The following is a 24,152-nucleotide window of genomic DNA, read 5'->3' as shown; positions in this document are numbered from 1 at the left end:
GCTGGGGCTGGGCTGCGGGCAGGGGAGAGGTGAGGGGCCTCGGCGGATAGGGGTTCCCGCACTCTCCCACCTCACACCTCCCGGCTGCAGGAAGGGCGGGTCCCGGGCGGGTCTCCAGCGTACCCCCCCCCCCCCCCGGGTCCTCAGCCACCCCTGTGCTCGGGGGACCGTCCCCCGCGGCGCCGTCGGGGGCGCCCCCGGATCTCGGGGCGATGCTCCCGCTCCCCGCCGCCCCGGGGCCGGGCGTCTGCCCAGCGCCCCGGGAAGCGCCGCGGGGGGACGGGGCGCGCGGTGCGCCCTGCGCCCTGGCCGCCCGGATGGCGCTTTGGCGGCTCCCCCTCCCCTGGGCGCCCGCTAACCTCGCCACCCTCTCCAGGCGCTCCTCCGCCCCTCCGCTCCTCCGCTCCTCCGCTCCTCCCGGGACCCGGAGACCCCGCTGCCCGGAGACCCCGCTGCCCGGCCCAGCCCCGAGCCCCGCGGACAGGGCGCGGGTCGCCGTTACCTCGCGTCTCGGGCCGCGGTGCGCTCCGTCTGCTCCGTCCGTCCGTCCGGGCGCCTCCGGCCGCCGTCTCCGCCCTCAGAGCCCCGCCGCCGCCGCCCGGGTTAGCGGGTCCGGCCGTGACGTCACGGAGCGGCCGGCGGGGCGGGGGTGGGGGGCTCCGCCCGCACGTGGCCGCGAGTCCTCCGCTCCCGGGCCGGGCGGGCGCCGAGGGGACGAGCCCGGGGCTCCGGGGGGCGGGTCAGGGTCCCTGGGGGAGGAGGGGGGGGGGGGCGGGGGTCAGGAGCCAGAGTGTGGAGTCTTGGGTTCATCTGGCCTCAAGGAGGGAGCGGCTGGAGCTGCTGTGGATCCTCACCGGCCGGTCCCTGGAATTGGCCCCAAGGTCATGCAGCTCCCGGGCGATCCTCATCCCGCTCAGGGAAGGAGGACAGGGTGCTGGGAGCCGGGCACAGCCTGACCGTCCTGGGGAAGCCCCTCGGCACGCCCCCCCCCTCCTCCCGGCGCCCCACCCCACCCCCACCCCCCTCTGGAGCCTGAGGCCTCCGCTCCAGCTGGTGCTGGGGAGGCAGGGCGGTTGGGTCCAGAAGATGTGGTACACTTTCACCATGGATGCCGCGCTCAGTCGTTCAGTAAGATGAAATGGTGCCCTTTGCGACAGTGTGGATGGACCTGCGGGTATCTGTGCTGGATGGAATAAGGCAGACGGAAAGGGACAAGCGCCTGATGATTTCATTTGTAAGCGGGAAATGCAACAGAGAGCGACAGATCAACAAACCACAACTCACCGCACACCCACCTCAGACAGCGGGATGGTTACCAGGGGGGGAGAGGGGGAGGAAGAGGGTAAAGGGGGTTCAACACCAGGTGAGGGGAGGAGACTGCCCTTGGGGTGGTGAGCACCAGGAGGCCATACGGGTGATGTAACCAATATTACCCCATAAGCTTAGCCCTGGGGTCCGTAAGCTGCTGTTCGAGAGCCACATGCGGCTCTCTGGCCCCTTGAGTGTGGCTCTTCCACAGAATACCACGGCCCGGGCGAGTCTATGTTGAAGAAGTGGCGTTAGAAGAAGTTTAAGTTTAAAAAATTGGGCTCTCCGTCGGCCTGCAGACTGAAAGGTCCCAGGTTCGATTCCGGTCAAGGGCATGTACCTTGGTTGTGGGCACATCCCCAGTGGGGGGGTGTGCAAGAGGCAGCTGATCGATGATTCTCTCTCATCGATGTTTCTAGCTCTCTGTCCCTCTCTCTTCCTCTCTGTAAAAAAATCAATAAAATAAAATAATAAAAAAATTGGGCTCTCAAAAGAGATTTCAAGCGTTGTCCTGTTGCTAGTTGGCTCTGTGGACGAATGAGTTTGCCCACCGCTGGCTGAACGGAACAAGAAAAGTAAAAGGAAACAGAGAGGGGTGGTTGGCAGGAGGAATGCTTGTTGGAGCTGTGATGCTCACGGCCACGGGGTAAGGGTCCCTGCAGGTACCAAAGAGGAGAGAAACCAGCGCCCTCCTGACCTAGCCCCAGCTTCAGAGGCCCTTCTAGGGGGCAGGCTGGGGGGGGGGGGGGAGGTGAGGGAACAGGAGCTGTTTTCTTGGAAAGCCACTGAGGATAAATGCCATCCGGCCTGGCCTCTGAGCAGGGGAGCCGTGTTTTATTCGTGTCTGCCTGAGGTGGGCTGCAGGCTGCTCAGCGGGCCAGGTGGCGGCTCTCCCGCCACCTCGTCCCGGCTTCCTTCCAGACACGCCGTGGGAGGGAGATGGTTGGGTAAGGAAGTAGGTCAACAACATGGGGACTCCGTGTCCCAGGATGTGTGCAGTTTGCGTATCACTCAGGGAGGGGAGAAGGAAACGCGCGCAGGGGACAGAGCAGAGGGCAGGAGCTAAGACGGCTATGAAGGGGATCATGCGTGGAGGGCCCCGGCATGCCCGGAGTCTCGGAACCCAAAGACGCAGGCCCTGCCCCCACGTCCCTGGGCCACGGAGGTGCCGGAACCTGCCGGCAGCGAACAGTACCTGAGTGAGGGGGTGAGGATGAGAAAAAAGACAGACAAGAAAAGGTGGGGTCGGAAGGACTGAGACCGAAGTCTGCAGTCCCGAGTTTATTCCAAACAGTATAGTATTTAAGCACACCCAGCGATCCAGGCAAAAGCAGTAAGTTCCTTGTTCTACTGACTGTTCTTTAACCAGGTTAAGTAAATGTCAAGGCTAGCAATGCCTGCAATCCTTGTGCTACAAGTCAAAACAATTCCTGATAACTGCCAACAGCAGTCATTTTCCACGGCCTGCTGTGCAGCGAGGGAGGAATAGAGAGCTGTGTCTCCACAAGGGAGACCCCTGCTTTCAGGGTAGCTCCCCACAAGGGCATCCTGGTTAAGGGTTCCAGGCCACTTCTAATAACTCCACCTGAAAGGGTGAGGCTGGTGATGGGTCTACAAAGTGGCCAGATTTCTATATATATAGTGTGTGAAGTGGTATCTTATTATAACTACACATTGGAGTGTAAAAATGTTAGGGATGGCTGTTGTACTCTCTCGGGCCATCACCGTAAAAATGATACAAGAAAGAATGGGTCAACCGCTAACAGGGAAAGTAAAATTAAATTTCTAGAAAGTCTTCAAATAACTTCAAAAGGCCAGAAAGGAGGAGCAGATGAGCGGAAAAAGTCAGAGGGTTCCAGGAGAAAACAAAAACAAAGGATAGATGAAATCCAGTAAGCATTCATGGAGACCACAATTATAAGAAATTGTCTGGATGGATTTAAAATATATATATATATATAGTCCAAACTCTATGCTGCCTACAAGAGATCCTCTTTAAATATAAGGACACAGCTGGATTGGAAGTAAATGGATGGGGAAAATATGCCATGCAAACCGGAAGCATTAGAAGGCTCAAGTGCATTAGTATCAGATAAAATAGATTTAAAAACAAACTTTAAACGGAGATATCAAAAAGTTTTCGGAAGGATGAAAGTGATCAATCCAGAGGAAGACATAATAATGATCATGTATATGCACCAAATGATAGAGCTTCAAAATATGTAAAAGAAAGGAAAAGACAATTTCAGGGTCCAGATTGGAGAATCTAACACCTTTCTCAACCACTGATGGGGCACCAGACAAAAAAGCAGACAGACAGAGAAGATCAAACAATACCATCCACTGGGCTGGCCTAATGGATACTTATTTACCCCAAAAACAAGCAGACTTCATCTTCTTTTCAAGTGACCCTGGGAGGTCTCAGCCAGACCCTGCCTCAGTCAGTTTTTTACACCACCCCACCCCCCCACCCCACCCCCGTGTCCGCTTGATACCCGCCCTCAAATGAGCTCCCATTGGGTGGGAAATGCACTTCCCTTTCGTGCTTCTCCGAGTTCTGTCTACCATAGAGGGACATCTTCCGTACAGAACGGAACCAGATCCACTGTACCGGTTTCGAGAAGGGATGGCAATGCAAATGTCAATTTGCTTGAAGGATGCCTTGCTGAGGGCCAATGAAATTACGTCATGGACGCTCTAACTTAATAATTCAATCACCGCAATAACGGGCCTCATGCAGCATTATCTGTGAGACGCAGGTCTCCAGGTTGGCCACGCTAATAGAATCACTAACCTGTCTGAGGACATTGGCGGTAATTGGAGGCTGCGGAGGAGCCGGGCCGCTCTAATGAATGTGCTGCATCCGCTTTATGCTCTGATGGTCCACTCTCACCTGGACCGTTGCAATGGCCCCCTGGCTTCCCACAGCCCCCCGGCTTCCCACAGCCCCCCGACTTCCCACAGCCCGCCCTCCTCACCAGCCGGAGAGAGTCAGAGACACACTGTGCTCCCGCCACTTCTGATCTAGAACCCTCCGGTGCCCTGGCGCTTTGGATAAGGTCAACTAGTCTTCAAGGCGGCCCAGCGGGGCGTGCCTGGTCCAGCCTTGACCACTGCCTCTGCCTTCGTGGGCCGCATCGCCCTTGCTTCTTAAAACCAGACAGAAAACAGCCAGAACATTCCGTTAATAATGTTTTAAGTATATTTTTATTGATTCCAGAGAGGAAGGGAGAGGGAAAGAGAGAGAGAAATATCAATGATGAGAAAGAAGCATTGATCTGCTGCCTCCTGCACACACCCCCAATGGGGATTGAGCCTGCAATCCGGACATGTGCCCTGACTGAGAATCAAACTGTGACCTCCTGGTTCGTAGGTTGATGCTCAACCACTGAGCCATACCAGCCACGCTATTTTTTTTTACATGGCTGCTAGGAAGTTTATAATTTCCTATGTGGCTCACCTCAGCGCCCACATGATGCTTCTATTGCACAGCAATGGGGAGAGCATCAGTGCTAGCCAGGGCCCTGGAGGTCATTGGGTTGACCCTGAGAGGGACAGAGCCTTGCCCTCTGTCACGCAGGCGTGGGGTCAGGGCAGCGAGGACTGGAACTCCACTTCCTATACGTTGGAGTTCAGGGACCGCTGATGTGGACACGGAGTGCTGACCGCTGGGTGCCCCAGGTGGTCCTCAGCACTGAGAGTTCTGGGAGGGGCCAGGGGCTCGGACGCAGCTCCATGGAGGCCCCACCCTGCTCCGAGCTGTCCTTCTCCACTTGCTATGCCAACCGCACACCCAGACATCTGGCGGGGGAGATGTTAGCGGCTAAATCGATAGTCCGATAGGGCAGGCTGCAAAGACCCAAACCTAATTATTTTGTTCAGAAACTTGTCTGTAACTAAAAGGCATCTGAGAAATCACTGTCACCATCTCGGAGTCGGGGAGAGAAATCCAGTCATTACGTCCAATTGGATTTCTATTGACTGTTGCCTTGTGCACGGTGTTGTCTCCGCAGAGCCGGTGTTGGGGCCTCGGGGACACACACACGCACACACACACACACACACCAGCTGTCCCTTCAGGGAACATCCTGGCCCCCCCATTTCGCACAGGTGGCCTGAGCTGCTGCTCTCAGGTGACTTTCTGGCTCTTATTTGTGAAGCCCCCGGTTTTGCCACCGCATTCCTCTGGGGAGAGCAGAGGCTGAGTCCCTTCCGAATGGCAGGACGCAGCATGCAGGACCACCACCCAGACCGAGCCCCGGAGCGGGAGGTGCGGGCGGGCGCGGGGCCTGGAGCATCCAGTCTGAGGAGGGCGGATGTCTCAGGAGCAATGTCCTGGGGTACCGGTGAGGAGCGACCTGGCTCTCCCTCCTTCCAACACTGGCTGAGCGAAGCTCCGTCCTTTAGTTAAAATGAAGGCAGAGGCCACCACCCAGGCAGGGGCCACCGCCCAGGCAGAGGCCACCACCCAGGCAGGGGCCACCACCCAGGCAGAGGCCACCACCCAGGCAGGGGCCACCACCCAGGCAGGGGCCACCACCCAGGCAGGGGCCACCACCCAGGCAGGGGCCACCACCCAGGCAGGGGCCACCGCCCAGGCAGGTGAGCATGCTAAAATTGCCTTCTGGGCAGCAGTCTCCACCGGGCCCCACAGCCCTGAGAATCTGGTCTTCTTACCTGTCAACATCACACAGCATCCATCCGGAAAAGCCTTAGGGAATTCCTGGCCAATAGTTCTCTCCCCTCCCCGCTCCTCTCCTCCCCTCCCCGCTCCTCCCCGCTCCTCCCCTCCCCTCCCCGCTCCTCTCCTCTCCTCTCCTCTCCTCCGCTCTCCTCTCCTCCCCGCTCCTCCCCTCCCCGCTCCTCTCCTCTCCTCCCCTCCCCTCCCCTCCCCTCCCTTCCCCTCCCCTCTCCTCTCCTCCCCTCTCCTCTCCTCCCCTCCTCTCCTCTCCTCTCCTCTCCTCTCCTCTCCTCTCCTCTCCTCTCCTCTCCCCTCCCCTCCCCTCTCCTCTCCTCTCCTCTCCTCCCCTCCCCTCCCCTCCCCTCCCCTCTCCTCTCCTCCTCTCCTCCCCTCTCCTCTCCTCCCCTCCTCTCCTCTCCTCTCCTCTCCTCTCCTCTCCTCTCCTCTCCTCTCCCCTCCCCTCCCCTCTCCTCTCCTCCCCTCCTCTCCTCTCCTCTCCTCTCCTCTCCTCTCCTCTCCTCTCCCCTCCCCTCCCCTCTCCTCTCCTCTCCTCTTCTCCCCTCTCCTACCCTCTCCTCTCCTCTCCTCTCCTCTCCCCTCCCCTCCCCTCCCCTCCCCTTCTTTCCTCCCCTTCTTCCCTCCCCTCCCCCCCCTCTCTCTCTCTCTCTCTCTCTCTCTCTCTCTCTCTCTCTCTCTCTCTCTCTCGGGTTTTTTTTTCCTTCAAACAAAACGGTATAGGAAAGTAGAATATATAAAACAGAGCAAAGCAAACCGACTCGGGTTGAAATGGGGGGAGGGGGGGGAGTGACTGGAACCTGCCCGGGCCGCAGAACGCCCGGTACGGGAACCCCAGGGCTACTTCAGCCCTGGGGTACACCGTGGAAACTGAGGCACGGTTTCCACCACGTACCACCCCTGATCCTAGGCGCTGGGAGACCAGAGGCCTGGTCCATCTTGTACCCTCTGACTCCCCAGGGCCCTTGCACACAGTAGGTCCTCAGAAACACAGGGGTGGGCAAAGCAGGCCAACAGCTGTTCACGTGGGAAGAGACACGCAGGCCACAGGCTCACCGCAGCTTCATGAACTTCCGGGGGCCACAACGGTAAGCCCACCGTGCCCACCGCTGTGTCTGCTGACGGGTGGCAGGCAGGTGGCGCTGACCATCTTGTTGTGTACACGTGTCATTGCTTTTTGAAGAGATGAAAGGGGGGGGGGGGTGCGTGACCCACAGAGAGGCCCCTTAATGGCCCGCGTTTTGAATGTGTTCTCTGATCTAATGGCAGGAACAGACGCAGAGCAGGGAAGGGCCGGGGAGGATGAAAGGAAGGCACGATTTGCATCCGAGACGGAGGCGCCCTTTGTTGCCCTGCAGCCGAGGCCACTTCAAAGTTCCCCTCCAGCCAGGTGCACCTCGGTCACCATGGCAACGGCGCCCAGGCCTGCCGACCCTGGACGGTCCACGCCGGCCGTGGCTTGTGTCTGGCTTCCCGGGAGCTGGATGCAGGGACGGCCCTCCTGGCCCAGCTCCAGTCGCCCAGCTGTCTCATCGGTTCTCTGTCAGGGGAGCGGGGTCTGGGTCACCGGGACGCCCCTTTGTCCAGCAAACAGGCTGGAGCACCGGCCATGAGCCTGGACACTGGAAGTGTCTCCTCCAGGGCTGTCCCTCCGGCGCCTGGCACACAGCACGGGGCCCGCTGACCCGTGGCTTGGGGACGAATAAATGAATGAATGGCCGGGACCGGTTTGGCTCAATGGATAGAGCGTCAGCTTGGGGACTGAAGGGTCCCGGGTTCGATTCCGGTCAAGGGCATGTACCTTGGTTGCAGGCACATCCCCAGTAAGGGGTGTGCAAGAGGCAGCTGATTGATGACTCTCTCTCATCGATGTTTCTAACTATCTCTCTCCCTTCCTCTCTGTACAAAATCAATAAAATATATTTTTTTAAAATGAATGAGCGAGCGACCAGGCCTACCTGGGAGCTCCACCTGACCCCAGAGAAATGGGGTCTCTGAGAGGCACACTCAACACAGGGAGGGGGGAGGGGTATCTTTTTTTTTTTAATATTTTTTATTATTTTATTTTTAATATATTTTTATTGATGTCAGAGAGGAAGGGGGAGGGTGGGAGAGAGAGAAACATCAATGCCAGAGAGAATCATGGATCGGCTGCCTCCTGCACGCCCCCTACTGGGGATCGAGCTCGAAACCTGGACATGTGCCCTTGATCAGAATTGAACCCAGGACCCTTCAGTCCACACGCCGATGCTGTATCCACAGGGCCACGCCGGCTGGGGCAAGACTGGGGCTTCTGGAAAGCCGCACAGGTGTGTCTGGAGTCAGAGCGGGCGGGGGAAGAGAGAGCAGTCAGCAGCCTCCCTGGCATCTGGCTTGAGCCAATGGAAGGCTGGGCAGCTGCTGCGAAGGCACCTGGGTGGGGACTGGCCAGGGTCAAGGTCAGAGCTGCCTTGGGCACGTCATTCCGAGGTGCTGGGACGCAGTCTTCAGTGGGAGTCCTGGCATCCGGTTAATTTCCACCTGAGGGTGAGACGCCGGGAGGGAGTGGAGACGGAGGAAACAATGGGCCGCAGGTGGGAGCCCTGGAGAGAGAGAGGGGGGGGAGAGAGAGGGGGGGGAGAGGGAGGGGGGAGAGGGAGAGCGTGAGCCCATCAGGCACGGGCTGCTTTGGCAGCCAAGAGAGGTGACCGATGCAGGGGGGAGGGACAGCGTGAGGGACAGCGTGCCAGGGAGCCCCAGGGCACCGGGGGAGCTGGGACGGAATGCTCCCACCTCCAGCCCCGGTGCGCTGCCCATCAGCTGCTGGCCCCACCTGGCGGGGACTGCACATGCTCCCTGGGCCCGGGATTGGGACGCTCCAGATCAGCGGGGGCTCCCTGCGGCGTCCAGGCCTTCCCGCACCGCCCCCCCCCCTCTGCCCACCCCAGGCGGTGAGGGTGCCAGGGGGAGCGGGAACGCCCCTCATCCCGCCCCAGGCACTGCGAGGACAGCAGAGCGCGCTCAGAGCTGGGCCGCGGCGGCAGCACTCTTCTGGGCCCCGCAGGACGCGCTGAGGTAGGTGCCATCGTTCTGTGCGTTTGACAGAGGAACCTGCCCAGGCAGAGGCCTCACACGGAGCCACACGGCCAGTCCTGGTCGCCACTGAGGCCCAGGCAGAGCAATGCGCTCAGCAGCCCACACTGGCGCCAGGGCCCTGGGGGACCAGGTCCCCCCACTGGCCACCCATCAAAGCAGCAGGCAGGGCACCCGAACCCGGAGGGCAACAGGCCACAGGGGCTGCCCAAGCCAGTCCTCTCCTCTCTGGAGAGGCCCAGGGGCAGGGTCACCAGCAGAGCAGGGCCCCGAAGGGCCAGCACCAGCTAGGTCTGTCCCCACAGCCCTCCCAGGAGCAGAGGGCACCCCTGCTTGTCCCTGGCCTCCCTGAGACAGGGCTTCTGGCCCAATCGGGCGGGAGTCCCCTGGCAGCTTTAGAAGCAGCGTCCAAGCCCCAGCACCACCCAGAGCTCCAGCCAGCACATGCCAGCGGACAGGGCCTCTGTGCTCTGCAGAAGGCTCTAGGTGTGTCTTGCAAGCTCCAGCCCGTCTACCCCCCAGAGGGGCTGGTGTGACAGAGAAGGAAGGGACCCAGGTTAGGGGCGACCCTGTGCGGTGGCTGGGACTCCAGTGGTCACATGACCTCAGCTTGGCAGGACGTGCGGTTTGAAGGGCAGGGGACAAGAGTAGGAAGCGCCCCTCGTGAAAGCTGCTCTGGGGACTTGGGTCCCAGGTGTTGTTTCCCTGCCATGTCCCGGGGGAGGAGTGCGGCAGAGGTCTGACGAGCCTCCTCCTCTAGGGCCGCAGGGAGGACATAAGTCGGAGGTGTCCCCTCTGAGAGGACCGCGGCGGGAGATTCCGGCTCCCAGAGGGGCAGAGGCTGTGCTGCAAAGCAGACAGGCCAGCTGCTGGCCAGGAGCGCGGGGTCCGTGCGGTCTGGCGGCTCCCCCTGGTGGCCACTCAGGGAAGAGTGGTCCTCGCCGCCAGACACCATCATACCCTGACTTGTCACAGCCTCGCCCAGGGCCCAGGTCCCCAGGGGTGACTCTGAGACAAGGACTTGTGTGCATGTGTGCTACTTGGGGGTGATCTCAGAGGAGTGGGGAGATGAGACGGGGAGATGAAGAGGGCCAATCCAGGGTGTCCTCACGAGCAATGGAGGCTGCAGGCAGCTGAGAACTAGGGGGACTGCGTTGACTATGACTCAGAGTTACCCCAGGGGAGAGGCAGGAAGCTGAGTGCCATCAGTCACGGGTTGAGGGCTGCTCCCAAGAGTCCTGACTCCTTGGGACTTCTAGCCTGCCCTGTGAATGCTCAGCTATAGGGGCCAGAGAAAGTCCTCGGGCAAAGGAGCTGGAGCACCGGGGCATCTGCCCCACAGACCAGCCCCTCCACGTGCCAACTCATTCATGGGTTGGCACAGGGTGAGCGCCAGACCTCTTGTGTACCCAGCCATCTGCCTGAGCGCCAACACTTTCACATGCCAACTCATTCAGGGGGTGCCAACTGCATCCCGCTGGGCGAGAACACTGGTCTGCACAGACCCTGACAGTCAGGAGCTCCCCCGGGCCCCTGCGAACACAGGCGACAGCGCCACCCAGCGGACGGGCGGATTTCACACGGGCTGGTATGGCTGACCTCGCCTGCATTTGCTGTCAGGTAAGAAAAGAGGCTGCTCAGATGTGCTCTTGCATCCGGGGCCCACGGGGAGCACTCAGGAAGGTTTAATTCAGCTCGCAGAACGAAGTGCAAGAACAGAGGTGACTTTTCCTCAGGTTGCAAGAAAACTGGTGACTTCCGTTAGGCGGTTTCCTCTACAAACGGGGACAGATTTTTAAAAATGGAGACAGGGGTGCCTCTCCTTCCCCGGGGCACGCCCAGGCCTTTCTGTCCCCTCCTCCCTCCTTCCCCCGCAGACATGCATCTCCTAAACGCCCGAGACCCCGCCAGGCTTGCGACCCGGGCAGCAGTGGGCAGTGATGTAGTCCGTCCTGGCCAGACCCCGGCCCCCTTTCTCTAGCCCAGTGGTCGGCAAACTCGTTCGTCCACAGAGCCAAATAGCAACAGCACAGCGATGGACAGTTCTTTGGAGAGCCACATTTTTTAAGCGTAAACGTCTTCTAACGCCACTTCTTCAACATAGACTCGCCCAGGCCGTGGTATTTTGTGGAAGAGCCACACTCAAGGGGCCAAAGGGCCGCCTGTGGCTCGCGAGCCGCCGTTTGCCTACCACGGCTCTAGCTTCTTAGCCAAAGCCGATCAGCCTGGGCTCACTTCCCCCCGTCCGTCCTGATTTCGCTGTCCCCAGCGTGACTAAGCATCCTCTAAAATAGAAAAGACATAAAAATGAAGACAGAGCCGAAACCAGTTTGGCTCAGTGGATAGAGTGTTGGCCTGCAGTCTGGCGGGGAGGGGGGGTCCCAGGTACGATTCCGGTCAAGGGCATGTACCTTGGTTGCGGGCACATCCCCAGAAGGGGGTGTGCAGGAGGCAGCTGATCGATGATTCTCTCTCATCGATGTTTCTGGCTCTCGATCCCTCTCTCTTCCTCTCTGTGAAAAATCAATGAAATATATATATATATATATATTTTAAATAAAGACAGGGAAATAAGTTGGACATGAGGGCTTGGTGATCGTTTCTGTCTACCATCCTGAGACGCAGGGCCTTGCCCGCCTTCCTGCAGGGCCTGGAGGCCAAACTCAGGGCCCCACGGTCTCCGGTGACAGGCCACGTGGCCACGACACCGGCCCCGAGAGACGAGGCCAGCAGCCCAGCTCCGCCCACACGCGCCACGCCGCAGCCCGCACGTGAGACGACCCCCAGGGATCGCGGGTCCTAACACTCCCCTTTGGCGAAGAACAGCACGAGCTGCTTGTACATGCGGATCAGCCTGTTCTGCACCAGCTTGAAGGTGATGCACACGATCTCCATCCCGACGATGATGTAGAGGGAGAAGAACAGGAAGAAGTGGGGGTGCTCTAAGGCCGTGTCCCCGAACCCGATGGTGGTCAGCGTGACGAAGCAGAAGTAGAAGGCGTCCTGGAAGTCCAGGTGCCTCTCCCAGGAGGGCAGGACGGCGGCCGCGCAGGAGATGTAGGCGAGCACCAGGACGCCGATGACGGGCAGGGGCACGTCCAGCCGCTCCACCTGCTGCCCCACCTCGTCCAGGTTGCTGATGACGGAGTAGGAGAGGCCCCCGGACACCAGCTCGGGGCAGGAGCTGCTCCTGGGCACGGCCCGAGGGGGCGGCTGCAGCATGTGCGGCGTGTCCCCCGCCAGGAGCCCCTCCAGCAGCTCCCGGCTGGGGCTGGGGGCCGAGGGACACCGGCCGGGCTTGGGGCCCGGGGGCTCTTGAGCGCTGATGATGATCCTGGGGACGGTGGGGTCCGTGGGCTTGGTGGCCGGCCCTCTCCGGCCAGGCAGCCGGGAGCAGCACGAGGGGAGCGGAGAGCAGAGCGGGAGAAGTCCTCGGAACCGGTGGTAGGACCTCGATAGGACAGTTGCCAGGATGTCGCCCGTGTCCGTGAGCACCAGGACCATCAGGGGGATGCCGAAGAGCGCGTAGAGCATGACCAGGCACTTGCCGAGCCTGGTGACGGGGTAGACGTGGCTGTAGCCTGCAAAAGAGGACACGGCCGGGCTGGTCACCGGGCCTTCCCCAAACCCCAGAAGGCGTTCAAGAGACCTTCTGCCTTCTGCCCTCCTCGGCGTGACCTTTGGCACAACGTGTTTGCAACTATGCAATCTTAAAACACTCATCCACTTGTCTGCTGTTGGGCCTGATTTGGGGGTCGGGGAGAGTAAGGGGTGACACCAGCTTCTCTTTAGGAGACAGAGAAGGTCATGTCGGAATGATTGGCCTGAAATGTCCTGGGCGGGGAACAAGCACGTGTGCGTGTGTGTGAGGCGAACCAGCTCACCTAGCACAGAGTGAGGGCAGGTGAGGGGCGTGGATGGCCTTGCAATCCTACCCACCACCCCTTCCTCCTCTAGGAAGGCACTGGGTTCTTAGGGAGCCCCTTGTCCTGCCCGGAATGCCTGGGCCTCCTGGTCTGTTTGTTTCTGGGTGACAGGCGATCACTGAGTTGGAAAACGAATACAATGCAATTGCTGCCCTCAGGGCCCCCGTGGTTTAGTGCACTAGACATGTTCACAAATGGCGGGGAAGCGGTTAGGAGCCCAGCATCTAGAATCTTACCAGCCTCAGTTCGAATCCCAGCTCCGCCATTTGTTAGAAAGTGACTTGACTGCTCACGTTTTGAGGTTTCTTATCTGTATACTAGAGGCCCGGTGCATGACATTTCATGCACTGGGGGGGGAGGGGTCCCTCAGCTCAGCCTGCACCCTTTCGCAGTCCGGGACCCCTAGCTCCTTACCACCTATCTACAGTGGAGGCAGGAGAGACTCCTGCCACCTCTGCTGTGCTCGCCAGCCCTGAGCCCAGCTTAGAGCTGAGCGGAGCTCCCTCTGTGGGAGCACACTGAGCACCCTGGGCAGCTCCTGAGGCAGTGAGCACCTGCCCCCTGGAGGTCAGTGTGCATCATAGTGACTCATCATTCCGCCGTTCGGCTGGTTTGCATATTAGCGTTTTATTATATAGGATGAGGACAACTATTCCTGCTTTGTCTATTGGCTAGCAGGCAGGACTACAGGGAGGCAGTGCCTGACACAGAGTGGGAGACTGGCAAAGACTGGCTCAGGAGCTAACATAGCTGCCTACTGAGCACTCCCTGTGGGCTGGCATAGGCCAACCTTCCTAGGTGGGCATGGTTATCACTGTTCACAGATGGGGAAACGGAGGTGGGAGACATGAAGCAATGTGGCCAAGGGTATACGTGTGATAAAGAGTGAAGTTGGCAGTCATATCCCCAGCGCTGCCAGGGCTCAGTACCCACTGGGTCAGGGACACCAAGGGGGCGGAACCCTCCAATCAGCGAGAACAGGTCATCCAAGCAAATGGGCTGAGGCCTCCATGCTCTCCGGGAACCCCCCTCCTTCCCTCACCCTCACTCCCACCCCCATGTATACAGCAGTCAGGAGAGGGGGCCGTCAAACCCCACAGCGCAGGTAGATGGACATTCTGCTCAGTGACCTTAACAAACAGAGGGATCGCTTTCGTCTTTAATGCCCATGTTTAACTTCTGATGCCACAGGGGATGATTAATACAGAAAACCCGGCCCAATTATGTAAATTAATGGGAAGGTAATTGCTAGGCTGGTTGTGTCCCAGCTCCTCTGGGGCTGCAGCTCCTGGCGGGAAGCTCAGGCCCAGGCTCTGCCCTGGGGGAATGGTCAGGAGGCCCAGGCGCCAAGGTCCTGGGGGAGGGCCGGGCTGAGATGGATCCCAGCAGTCTGCCCCCGTCCCAGGCATCCCAGGCCGCCCTGGCTGGTCCAGAGGCTCCGTGTGATGGCCGGGCGGCTGGCTCCGTGTGTGTCTTCCTGTTGTGTGTGTATGTCCTCCTGTTGTGTGTGTGTGTTCCTGTTGTGTGTGCACACGGAGTGCGGACTGTAGGCGCCGGGCACATGGTGAGCAGAGTAAATATGGAACCTCACCCCGCTGAGCTTCTGGTTTAGTGGAGGAGGCAGGTATGCGTCGAATTCCATACCCTGCTCAGCAGGTACGGGGTTCCCAATGGGGATCCAGGACAGGATGTAAAAGAGCAGGCTGCTGCATGACCTTACTCCTGTGTGGAGTCTACTTAACAAAATAAACTGATGAACAGAGGGGGTCTAGAGACACGGGAGCATGGAACAGAGTGGGGAATCTCAGAGGGAAGGCGGGGGAGGGCGGGTGGGTGGGAAGAGATCAACCAAAGACCTTGAATGCATAGATGCATAATCCATGGACACAGACAATAGGATGGTGGCCTGGGGTTGGGAGCTGGGGCCGGCTGGAGGGGGTCAATGGGAGAAAAGAGGGGATATATGTAATATTTACAACAATAAAAAAATTTAAGAAAAGAGCAGGCTGTTGAATGAGCAACTCAAACCAAGGCACCCAGCCTAGATTTCACATTTATGGAGTGCCTGCTGTAGGCCAGGCCCTTGTGCCCAAACTTGGAGGCTATACAAGGAACAGGCAGAGGTTACACCCTCAGGGGCTCCTAGTTGAGAGGAAAGCTTGGCCTCGAGCTCGGCTCTCCTCCATTCCAGCAGCACGTGGCCAGGTGTGTGTCCTGGGCTCAGGAGCGGGCAGTGCATTGGTTCCACCTCCCCCCAGGTTGGCTCCGTGTGGCAGAACTTGCTGGGAGGGTACAGCTCCCACTGCCTCTACTCCAGCAGCCTCGCCCTCCCCTGAGGGGCAGGGGTTGCAGAAGTGGCCTCAGGACAGCCTCCCATCCAGGCTTCGGGGAAAGCCGAGGACCACTGAGGAGACCGTGGTGGGTGGGGTCTAAGGGAGCTGGAGGACGGGCGACAGAGGAGGGTCGTGGATAGAATGGCCAACTGCCCAGTTTGCTGAGGACTGAGGGGTGTCCCAGAACATGGGACTTCTGGTGCTAAAACCAATGCAGCCAGGGCAAAGGAGGCAGTTGACTCTGGCCATGGAGGACGGGGTGGGGGGACTCCTGAGCAGGGAGGAGGAGAGGGAGGGGGGAGAGAGCCGAGCCTCTCCTATAGGGGCAGGAGCTCAGAGAGGCCCAGCCATGGCGACCAACCGGGCGGAGGAGCCCAGGCCCTGGGTGCCATGGGACCCACAGAGCCATCAGCCCATAAGAACGTCAACAGCAGCCATGAGGGCCATGGGCAGGCCTCTCCCCTGTTTTCCAGACTGTACAGAAGCCCCCAGTTCTCAGGCACCCCGAGGAAAGTCCGGAGTTAAAGTTCCCCATCCTCAAGTATGTAGACCCAGGGTCAGATTTTTTTCTTTTTAAAAGAAAAAAAAAAAAAAAAAGCTAATTTCTTATGGAATTTATAGAGTCAAGTGCCTTTTGGAGTCTAAATTCCTTGTAATACCAAACCACCGTGGTTACCACCGTTAATGGACATGGAACAGGGAAGTCAGGTGACCTGGCCTGGGTCAAACAGCCCACAAGGGTGTGTACCCCTCTCCCTAAGATCTCACCCCCCCAACACACACACACACGCACGCATGCACGCACACGCCCAACCTGCTCTCCTTGGCAAAGGTGGGTTTCCGCACCGTATAAAGTCTGTGGCTGCCTTGGGTGGGACATGTTATAACCCAGAATGCATGCCATGTTATAGAAAACGCACCACAGAAACAAGTCTCAGAGAGCACCCAGCCCCCACGAAGGGCCTGTATTGACTGTCCCAATTACCGGATGCTGAGCGGCATAATGGAAAATCAGATCATTTCTTCTAATGCATTTATGTATTCCACTATGATCAGTCCCCTCCACTTAGGCAGTGAGTATTTAATAGCTCCTTCACTTAACTTCCTAACCCAAGGGGGCTGACCCAATTGGCGATGACTGGCGTTGGCCGACCTCACACCTGGCAGGTGTCCTTTTCCCAGCACCAAGGCCAGGTGCATTGCAGGTGACCCAGAGAGCCAGGGCAGGCAGCGGTAATGCCGGCAGGGCCCTCACACACCGTTATTGATTCCGGGCAGTGCAGGACCTTTCCCAGCATCCTCTTCCAGTTGTAATTGCTGGACGGCCCGATGTCCTAATTGACTTAAATCATGGGGGATAGCATCGCTTCCTTGGGACTTAAACCAAGCTAATGCATTCTCTGGACCAGGAAGCAGCACACGTATCACCTAAGCTAATGCCTGGAGTCCGTTAGAAGCACCCACGGGCTCTGAAAAAGGCTGACGCCCCGGCCCGTCCCTAGAGATTCTGACTTGATTGGCGTGGGGCAGGGCCCAGGCCCCAGGCACGGAGCTTGTAGAAGATATCCAGGTGATTCTAACATGTAGCCGGGGCCCAGAGCCCTGAAATCAGGGTGATGCTGCCACATGTGAGCATGCATTCGAATCTGTGGAGAGCGGCTCCAGGGTGTGGACAGGTTCAGGCCTCGGACTGAGGGAAGGGCACAGTCCTCTCGTGGCCACGTGCAAGTCCCAGCACAATTGGCCTTTTTACAGGACCCACAGCTCCAGGGAAGACTTTGAGGGGACTCCAGTCATTGCCAATGTCCCAGCAAAGTGTGTTTAACAAGTTCTCAGGGTGACTCGTTGGCTAAGGGTGAAACTGAGAGGGGGCGGTGAAGGATTGAGAAAAGACAGACAAGAGAAGAAAGCTGGGTCTGGGTGGGACACTGCCTTTCTGGGGGAGAGCTAGCGACAGCGCCACAGACCACAAGCCGTGTCTTTATTTTATAGCAGATGCCACCAGGCAAGGTAAAGGCATGGCCAAGATGTTTACAACATTCTCATGGGTTTCGATCCTATTCAATGACATGCACCTGATCAAGCTTTGTTTACTTGCAGCCTCTATCACTTGGACACTTGCACGTGGCCACGAGTGTCTCTGTCCCAGCAGAGCCCTCCTAGCACAATGATAGCCAACAGCTGTAGTTGTCAGCTTAAATCTATGGTCCGAACACGTGGCCCCACGTGCCTGAGTGATAAAGGCTGCAAGTAAACAAAGCTTGATCAGGTGCATGTAGTTGAGTAGGATCGAAACCCAGGAGAATGTTGTAAACATCTTGGCCATGCCCTTACTTTGCCTCTTGGCATCTGGCTATAAAATAAAGACGGCTTGTAGTCCGTGGCGCTGGTGCTAGCTCTCCATCAGAGGGGACAGTGTCCCACCGAGATCCAGCTTTCATTCTCTCATTTGTCTTTTCTCAATCCTTCACCGCCCCCACTCAGGTTCACCCTTAGCCAACGAATCACCCTGAGAACTTGTTAAACACACTGTACTGGGCCCCAGGACCATAGTTTCTGACCCCGAAGGCCTAGGATGGGCCGGAGAATTACCTTTCACTTCTAACACGTTCTTGGGTGATACGTGTGGCTGCTTACTGGTCCAGAGACTGCACCTTGGTAACCATTACATAAGTTCAGTGGATCTCAACCGGGGTTGGGGTGGGATGGGGTGGGGGCAGTCTTGCCCCCCCCCAAAGACATTTGGCAAAGCCTGGGGACACTTTTGGTTGGTGAAGCTGGTGGGTACAGCGGAGGAAGGGGTAGCGGTAAGAGCATCGGGTGGATGTGGGCCAGGGATGCTGCTAAACAGCCCACGGTGCCCAGGACAGCCCCACAGCAGAGCCATCTGGTCCAACACGTAGTGCCGAGGCTTAGAGACGTTAAGATCAGTTAGCTCAATCCCCTGAAGTTCTTGAGAAAAAACAACAAATAAACCCCAAACTCTCAGCCCCCTTGCTCACCTCCAGGGTCTTCCCTGTAGACACTGCTCCCTCTAACGGTGGTCCCCTCAAAGTGTTCCCTGGAGCTGCGGGTCCCCTGAAAAGGCCAGCTATGCCCTGCCTCTGCCTCCCTGGCCGTGATGTCCCCGTCAGAGCCCCAGCTCACTGCCCAATGGGACAGAAGCAGCATCTACCTCCTGGGGTCTCTGTGAGAATGAAATAAGGTAACGCAGGTGAGGCACGTGGACACCACGTCTGGCCCTGCTGAGTGCTCAGGAGTATCTCTGTTATTGTCCCTCATCACCCTGGCAGTATCCGCATTCAGGAGAATGAGGCCAGTTCCGGAAGAAACCAGCTGGGGGCGCTGGAGATCCTGAGACCCACCTCCCCACCCCGCCCCTCACTGGGAGCCCCGGTGCTGAGTGTCTCCACTGGGAGGCGCCACCGGAGCCTCAACTTCTGGTCCTGCCTCTTGGACCTCCCTCAAGGCTGGGGCAACTGCCCCAAGTCGGTCTCCCACAAAGCCCTGAGCACATCCCGTGCTGACCACGGGGTCTGCCCTGTCTGGGCTGGCAGGTGCTGCCGGTTGATGGTGTTTGGGACAAGGGCACTCAGCTGAGGGGGGAGAAGGGGCTGGATCCCAGCCCACACCCTGCTCACTGGGGGCTACGCCCAGTCTAGACCCAGCTCTGACCCTGGCCGGTTCCTGGAGCTGCGGTCAGGCATGGGCTGCACCCCTGAGAGAGGGCGCTCTTTTCTAATTCCCACGAAGGCGCCTTATGGCCCGTGGCAGGGCCTGCTGGGTCCCTGCGTGGGAGCAGGGCCTGCCCGTGCGCAGTAGGCCTGGCCCGGAGTAGGCCCTCCACGCTACATGGATTGAACGTCCCAGCATCCTCACCAAGGGTCCCAGCATCCCCTGCCCCACCCGCTCCCCCAGGCCTTTCCGCCAGGCCCAGCCTTGCCCTGGAGCTTACCCACGGTGCTGATCACGGAGCAGCAGAAGAAGAGCGAGCTCAGGAAGGACCAGTCTGCGGACCTGCTAGACCACTGGGGCTTCACCTTGGACAGCAGCTGCCGGAGGCCCAGCTTCCTGTCTTCCATCCCTGGAGAAAGAGAGGGCCCCAGTGAGGGAGAGGGCTCCGCCCTTAAGACAGGGCCCCCCAAGGCGAAGGGGAGTCTTTCCCAGGAACCAGTAGCGCCCCATCTCCCCCACCCCTGTCATTTAAAAAATATTTTTTTCCCATTGATTTCAGAGAAGGAGGGAGAGAGAGAAACATCAACGATGAGAGAGAATCAGTGATCAGCTGCCTCCTGCAGGCCCCTCCACCGGGGATCGAGCCTGCAACCCGGGCATGTGGCCTCCTGGCTCATAGGAGGATTCTCAACCACTGAGCCATGCTGGCTGCTTCCCCAACCCAGTCCTGAGGCCCCATCAACACCAAAACTGGGCTTTCGGGGCCCTGCTTGTTAGTGGCTCTGCAGTTAGGTCCTGCTCGGGTTCCTGCAGGGAGCAGCTCACGCCCCAGCTCAGCCACGGGGTGCTGTGCAGCCCTGGAGGGCTTTCTGGGCTTTCCGAGCCTCCGTCTTCCACCTTGCAAAGGGGCGCACACACTTCTAGCAGCCCACCCGCCCCAGAGCCTGCAGGCCTGTGTGGGGCTGGGGCTGAGGCAGGGGGAAGGGAGCAGCCTTCCCAGAGCATTTCCTGGGTGCTCAGTGCTTCTACATTCTTCAGGGCAACCCCAAGAGGCCGCTGTTCTCCCTGTTATCAGAGGAGAAAACTGAGGCTCGGAGAGGGAAGCCACTGCCCAAGGTTGCCCGGGAATGGGGAGGCTCCGGGCAGAGGGTTCCCAGGCCCAGCCTCCAGCCAGGGAGCCTTCTCCTTCTCCCCTGCCCCACCCCCGGGCTGCCTCCACCCCCGGAGAAAGGCCCACCCTGCTCCGGCGAGCCACCTACCAGTTCTGTTGCATCTTAAGAGGTCACAGAGCTTCTCCAAGAAATCCTCGAACTCCGGGTCCCCTGCCCCCAGGTCCCGGCCACCCTCCACCGCTGAGAAGAGCAGGGCGCCCAGCAGCGCGTAGGTCACCAGGGAGCAAAGAAAGCAGAGGCGAGGGAGGAGTTTCTCCAGCGCCTGCTGGTAGCACCGCCTGACCTGGGGCGGCCCAGCAGCCTCCATCCTCCCCGGAGCTCGCAGGACAGGAGGTGCTGGAGGAAGAGGCAGCATCACCCAGGCCCCGCCAAGGGGGGGGAGGGGGGGACGGGCGTGCCCCGGGAATGGCCAGGCTCCAGAGCTAAGTGGATGGTGCGTGTGCTTTTCCCAGGAAGCAACCGGCACTCATTACGTCCAGTTCGTCTGAGTAACTCGCCCCCAGCGCCCCCGATTGCTATTGATCCACCGGGCAGACGTGGGCCCAGCAGCCTAGCCACAGGCCCGGGAGCTGGGGGGCAGGGGCCCTGGGAGGAGGGCGTGGTGGTTGCTTTGAGCTTTGGCCTCGCCCATGTTCCAAGCTGCATTTTTTTTTACTTCCTGGGACCAAATCTGACTTTTGGTTTTTTTCAGTCCTGCGGTGGTCCTCGCTGAGAGTTGTCTGTGGGGCCTTGGTCTCGTGAGCACGTAGTACTAATAGCGACTAGTGTGGCCAGCGTTGGTAAAGGACCTTCCTCCTCTGTGGGTCAAATTATTGGTCCAGATTCCTCACTCCCCTGTAGCATGCCCACCTTTCATGCCCCCTGTGTGGGCAGAGCAGACTCCCTGGTGCCTTCATGTTCGGCTGCCCACACAATCACTCCAGCCAATCGGGTGTTAGCAAAGTAAGCAGTCACTTGACATGTGCTTGTGCACATGGACTTGCTTGCCTGTGCCCGGGTTCAGCCACGAGGAAAGCATACCCAGATGGTAGCTGTGAAGATGTGCACACTTGCAGACCCCTTTTCTTTTTTTTAATATATTTTATTGATTTTTTTTTTTTTTTTTTTTTTTTTTAACAGAGAGAAAGAGTTAGAAACATTGATGAGAGAGAAACATGGATCAGCTGCCTTCTGCACACCGCCTACTGGGGATGTGCCCGCAACCAAGGTACATGCCCCTGACTGGAATCAAACCTGGGACCTTTGAGACTACAGGCCGATGCTCTATCCATTGAGCCAAACCGGTTAGGGCAGACCCCCTTTCATGAAAGGATTTATGTGCAGCTGTGAGGAGCAGGCCATGTGACAGCCTCCAGCTTCTCCATCTTCCAGGCTTTGCCTCAACTTCAAGCCCTCACCTGGGGAAGCTCCTGATGAGTGACTGACCAAGGCGAGGGCACGCTCTGGGCAGGATGTTGGGGGAGGTCATGCATGGTTAGGGCAGGAGGGAGATGGGGACTCTGTATTTTCTGCTCAGTTATCCTAAAACTGCTCTAAAATTCATCTATATAAAAAAGAAATACCTCACTGGATGGGTTTAACTGAAGACTGGACACAAGAGAAGATAGAATTCATAAACTCAATGACAGGAGATAGTCCAGCCAAGATGAAGAAACATGAATGTTATTTCTTACCAGAAAGAAAGACATTACGTGAAGCAATGTTTTAAAAAAAAATTAAAAAATTAAAAAAAATTGGGACACCAGGCAACAAAGGACAGTGATCTATGAGAGAGGAGAGGCAAAAAGTTGAACCCTAAGGTTGCCCAGGCCAGTGGTCAGCAAACCGCGGCTCTCACGGCCCCTTGCGTGTGGCTCTTCCACAGAATACCACGTGCAGGCGTGCACACACAGTGCAATTGAAACTTCGTGGCCCATGCACAGAAGTTGGTTTTCGGCTCTCAAAAGAAATTTCCATCGCTGTACTGTTGATATTTGGCTCTGTTGACTAATGAGTTTGCCGAGCACTGGCCCAGGCCGTTGCCTTCACTGTCTCCAGGTGGTGGCACGGGGATGAGGCCTCGTCGGGGAGCTGTGTGGAGTCTCTGAGTTGAGCAGAATGAGCTGAGAGTCTGGGGAGACCATGCAGTTGGAATTATTAGGACAGAGAATACAAGAAAGAAGAAAACTTTCCAAAGCAAGTACCCTGAGGGTTCCCCCCTGTCCCGACCCCAAAAGTCATCAGCAGCGGACTGATTCACCATGCACGTGAGGAAACTATCAAAGCCAGGAAGCTGTCCAAAAGAGTTCTGGAGAAAAATGCCTGGTTGTCACATAGGACTGCGAATAGTGTCTGTTCTCACCAAACTTGAAAAAAAAATTTAAAGCCTAAAAATTCATAAATTCTTAGGGCATTGGGTAGTGTTCTAGCATACTCAGGAATGTCTTTAAAGATCATTGTTCAAACAAAATATATAATAATGTTGCATATTATGGGGATTTATGAGATCTAAATGACTGACATTTATAACACCTAAATGTATGACAAAAGTAAAATGTGTGCCAACAATGAGGGTGGGGGGTGGAGATATATTCTTTTGATGTTCTTATACTACATGTAAAATGGTATATGACTTGAAGGTAGACTGTAATAAATTAAAGGTGTAGATTCTGAACCCTAAATCAACCACTAAAATCATGAAAGAGTTATATCTAATAAACCAACAGAGAGAAAAAGAGTAATAAAATACTCAATCCGAAATAAAGCATAAAAAGAGGAAACAAAGAACAGATGAGAAAAATAATATATGGTAAGATGACAAGCTTAAAGCTAACCATAACCACCACCACATTAAATATATATGGTTTAAACATCCCAATTAAACATAGGGCGGGGGGGGGGGGGGAGCAAGAGCCAATTAGATGATATCAACAAGAAACACATTTTAAGCAAAAAGACACAAATAGGTTAGGAGAATGGAGAATGTTAACATGGGTCAAAAAATGATTACATTAATATCAAATAAAGTAGGTTTCAGAGCAGAGGATATTATGGAGTTAATGAGGGTCATTTAATAATTTTAAATGGGTCAGTTAATCAATAAGACATAACCGTCTTAAAATGGTTTTGCTCCTAATAAGAGAGCTTCATCCTATATGAGATTAAAAACTGATAAACTTTAAAGGGGAAATAAAGAAATCCACAATTATAGTTGCAAATTTCAATACACCTCTCTAAATACTGTATACAATGGTAGGCAAAAACAACAAAACAAAACAAAGCAAAAAAACAGGAAGGATATAGTAGACTTGAACAGCACTATCGACCAAATTGACTAACTGACATTTGTAGAATGTTTCTCCCCAAAACTGCAGGATGTGCATTCTTCTCAAGTGCCCACGGATGGTCTATGTAGAGCAATCATATTCAGGGTCAGGAGCCAAGTCTCAATGAATGAAAAAGGATGCAAGCAGGCAAAGAATGTTCTTTGATTACCATGAAATGAAATTAAAAGTCAGCAACAGAGAGATATCTGGATAATCCCCAAATATGAGGGAAATGACGGTAAATAACATACTTCCCAAACCCACGGGTCAAAGAAGAAATCACGGGGGAAATTAGAAAGCATTTTGAACTGAATTAAATGAGAACACAACCGATCCGTGACTGTAGGACGCTGCCAAAGCCTTACTTAGGAGTTGCGATGGGCAGTTATGGGTCTTAAGTAGAAGAGTGACATGGTCAGGTTTTTGTTTTTAAAGGATCTGTCTAGCAGTTGCGTTTAGGAGGCGGCATGAAGTAAAAAAAAAAAAAAAAAAAAAAAAATAGTAGGAAGGGAAGTAGGACATTGCAACAAGCAGATATTTCATCCGTCTATATCGAATGCCTAGTGAGGGGAGAAAGAGAAATACATACATAAATCAGGTAGAGAATGTGGTAGAATGTTGGCAGAAGGGGGCGGGTGGACGGAGGCCTGGGGAGGCAGCGTTAG

At 56.8% G+C, this 24,152-nt stretch overlaps 1 protein-coding gene across 1 annotated transcript; it reads right to left on the bottom strand.

Moving 5' to 3' along the window:
• Nucleotides 1–11,875: 11,875 nt before the first annotated feature.
• KCNK18 (potassium two pore domain channel subfamily K member 18) lies at nucleotides 11,876–20,531 on the bottom strand (the record flags this gene model as incomplete). The annotated part of the gene is made up of 3 exons (XM_084904377.1): nucleotides 20,270–20,531; nucleotides 19,291–19,419; nucleotides 11,876–12,657 (listed from the first exon to the last, which is right to left on the bottom strand). Exons 1-3 carry the CDS (start codon nucleotides 20,487–20,489, stop codon nucleotides 11,876–11,878), a joined length of 1,131 nt encoding a protein of 376 aa, XP_084760503.1. The 5' UTR covers nucleotides 20,490–20,531.
• Between the last annotated feature and the right edge of the window lie 3,621 nt (nucleotides 20,532–24,152).

The sequence above is a fragment of the Pipistrellus hanaki genome, assembly GCF_964339955.1.
Source record: "Pipistrellus hanaki genome assembly, chromosome: 14".
Taxonomy (NCBI): domain Eukaryota; kingdom Metazoa; phylum Chordata; class Mammalia; order Chiroptera; family Vespertilionidae; genus Pipistrellus; species Pipistrellus hanaki.
The sequence above is the reverse complement of the archived record's forward strand: the minus strand, read 5'-3'. Positions and strand labels throughout refer to the sequence as shown.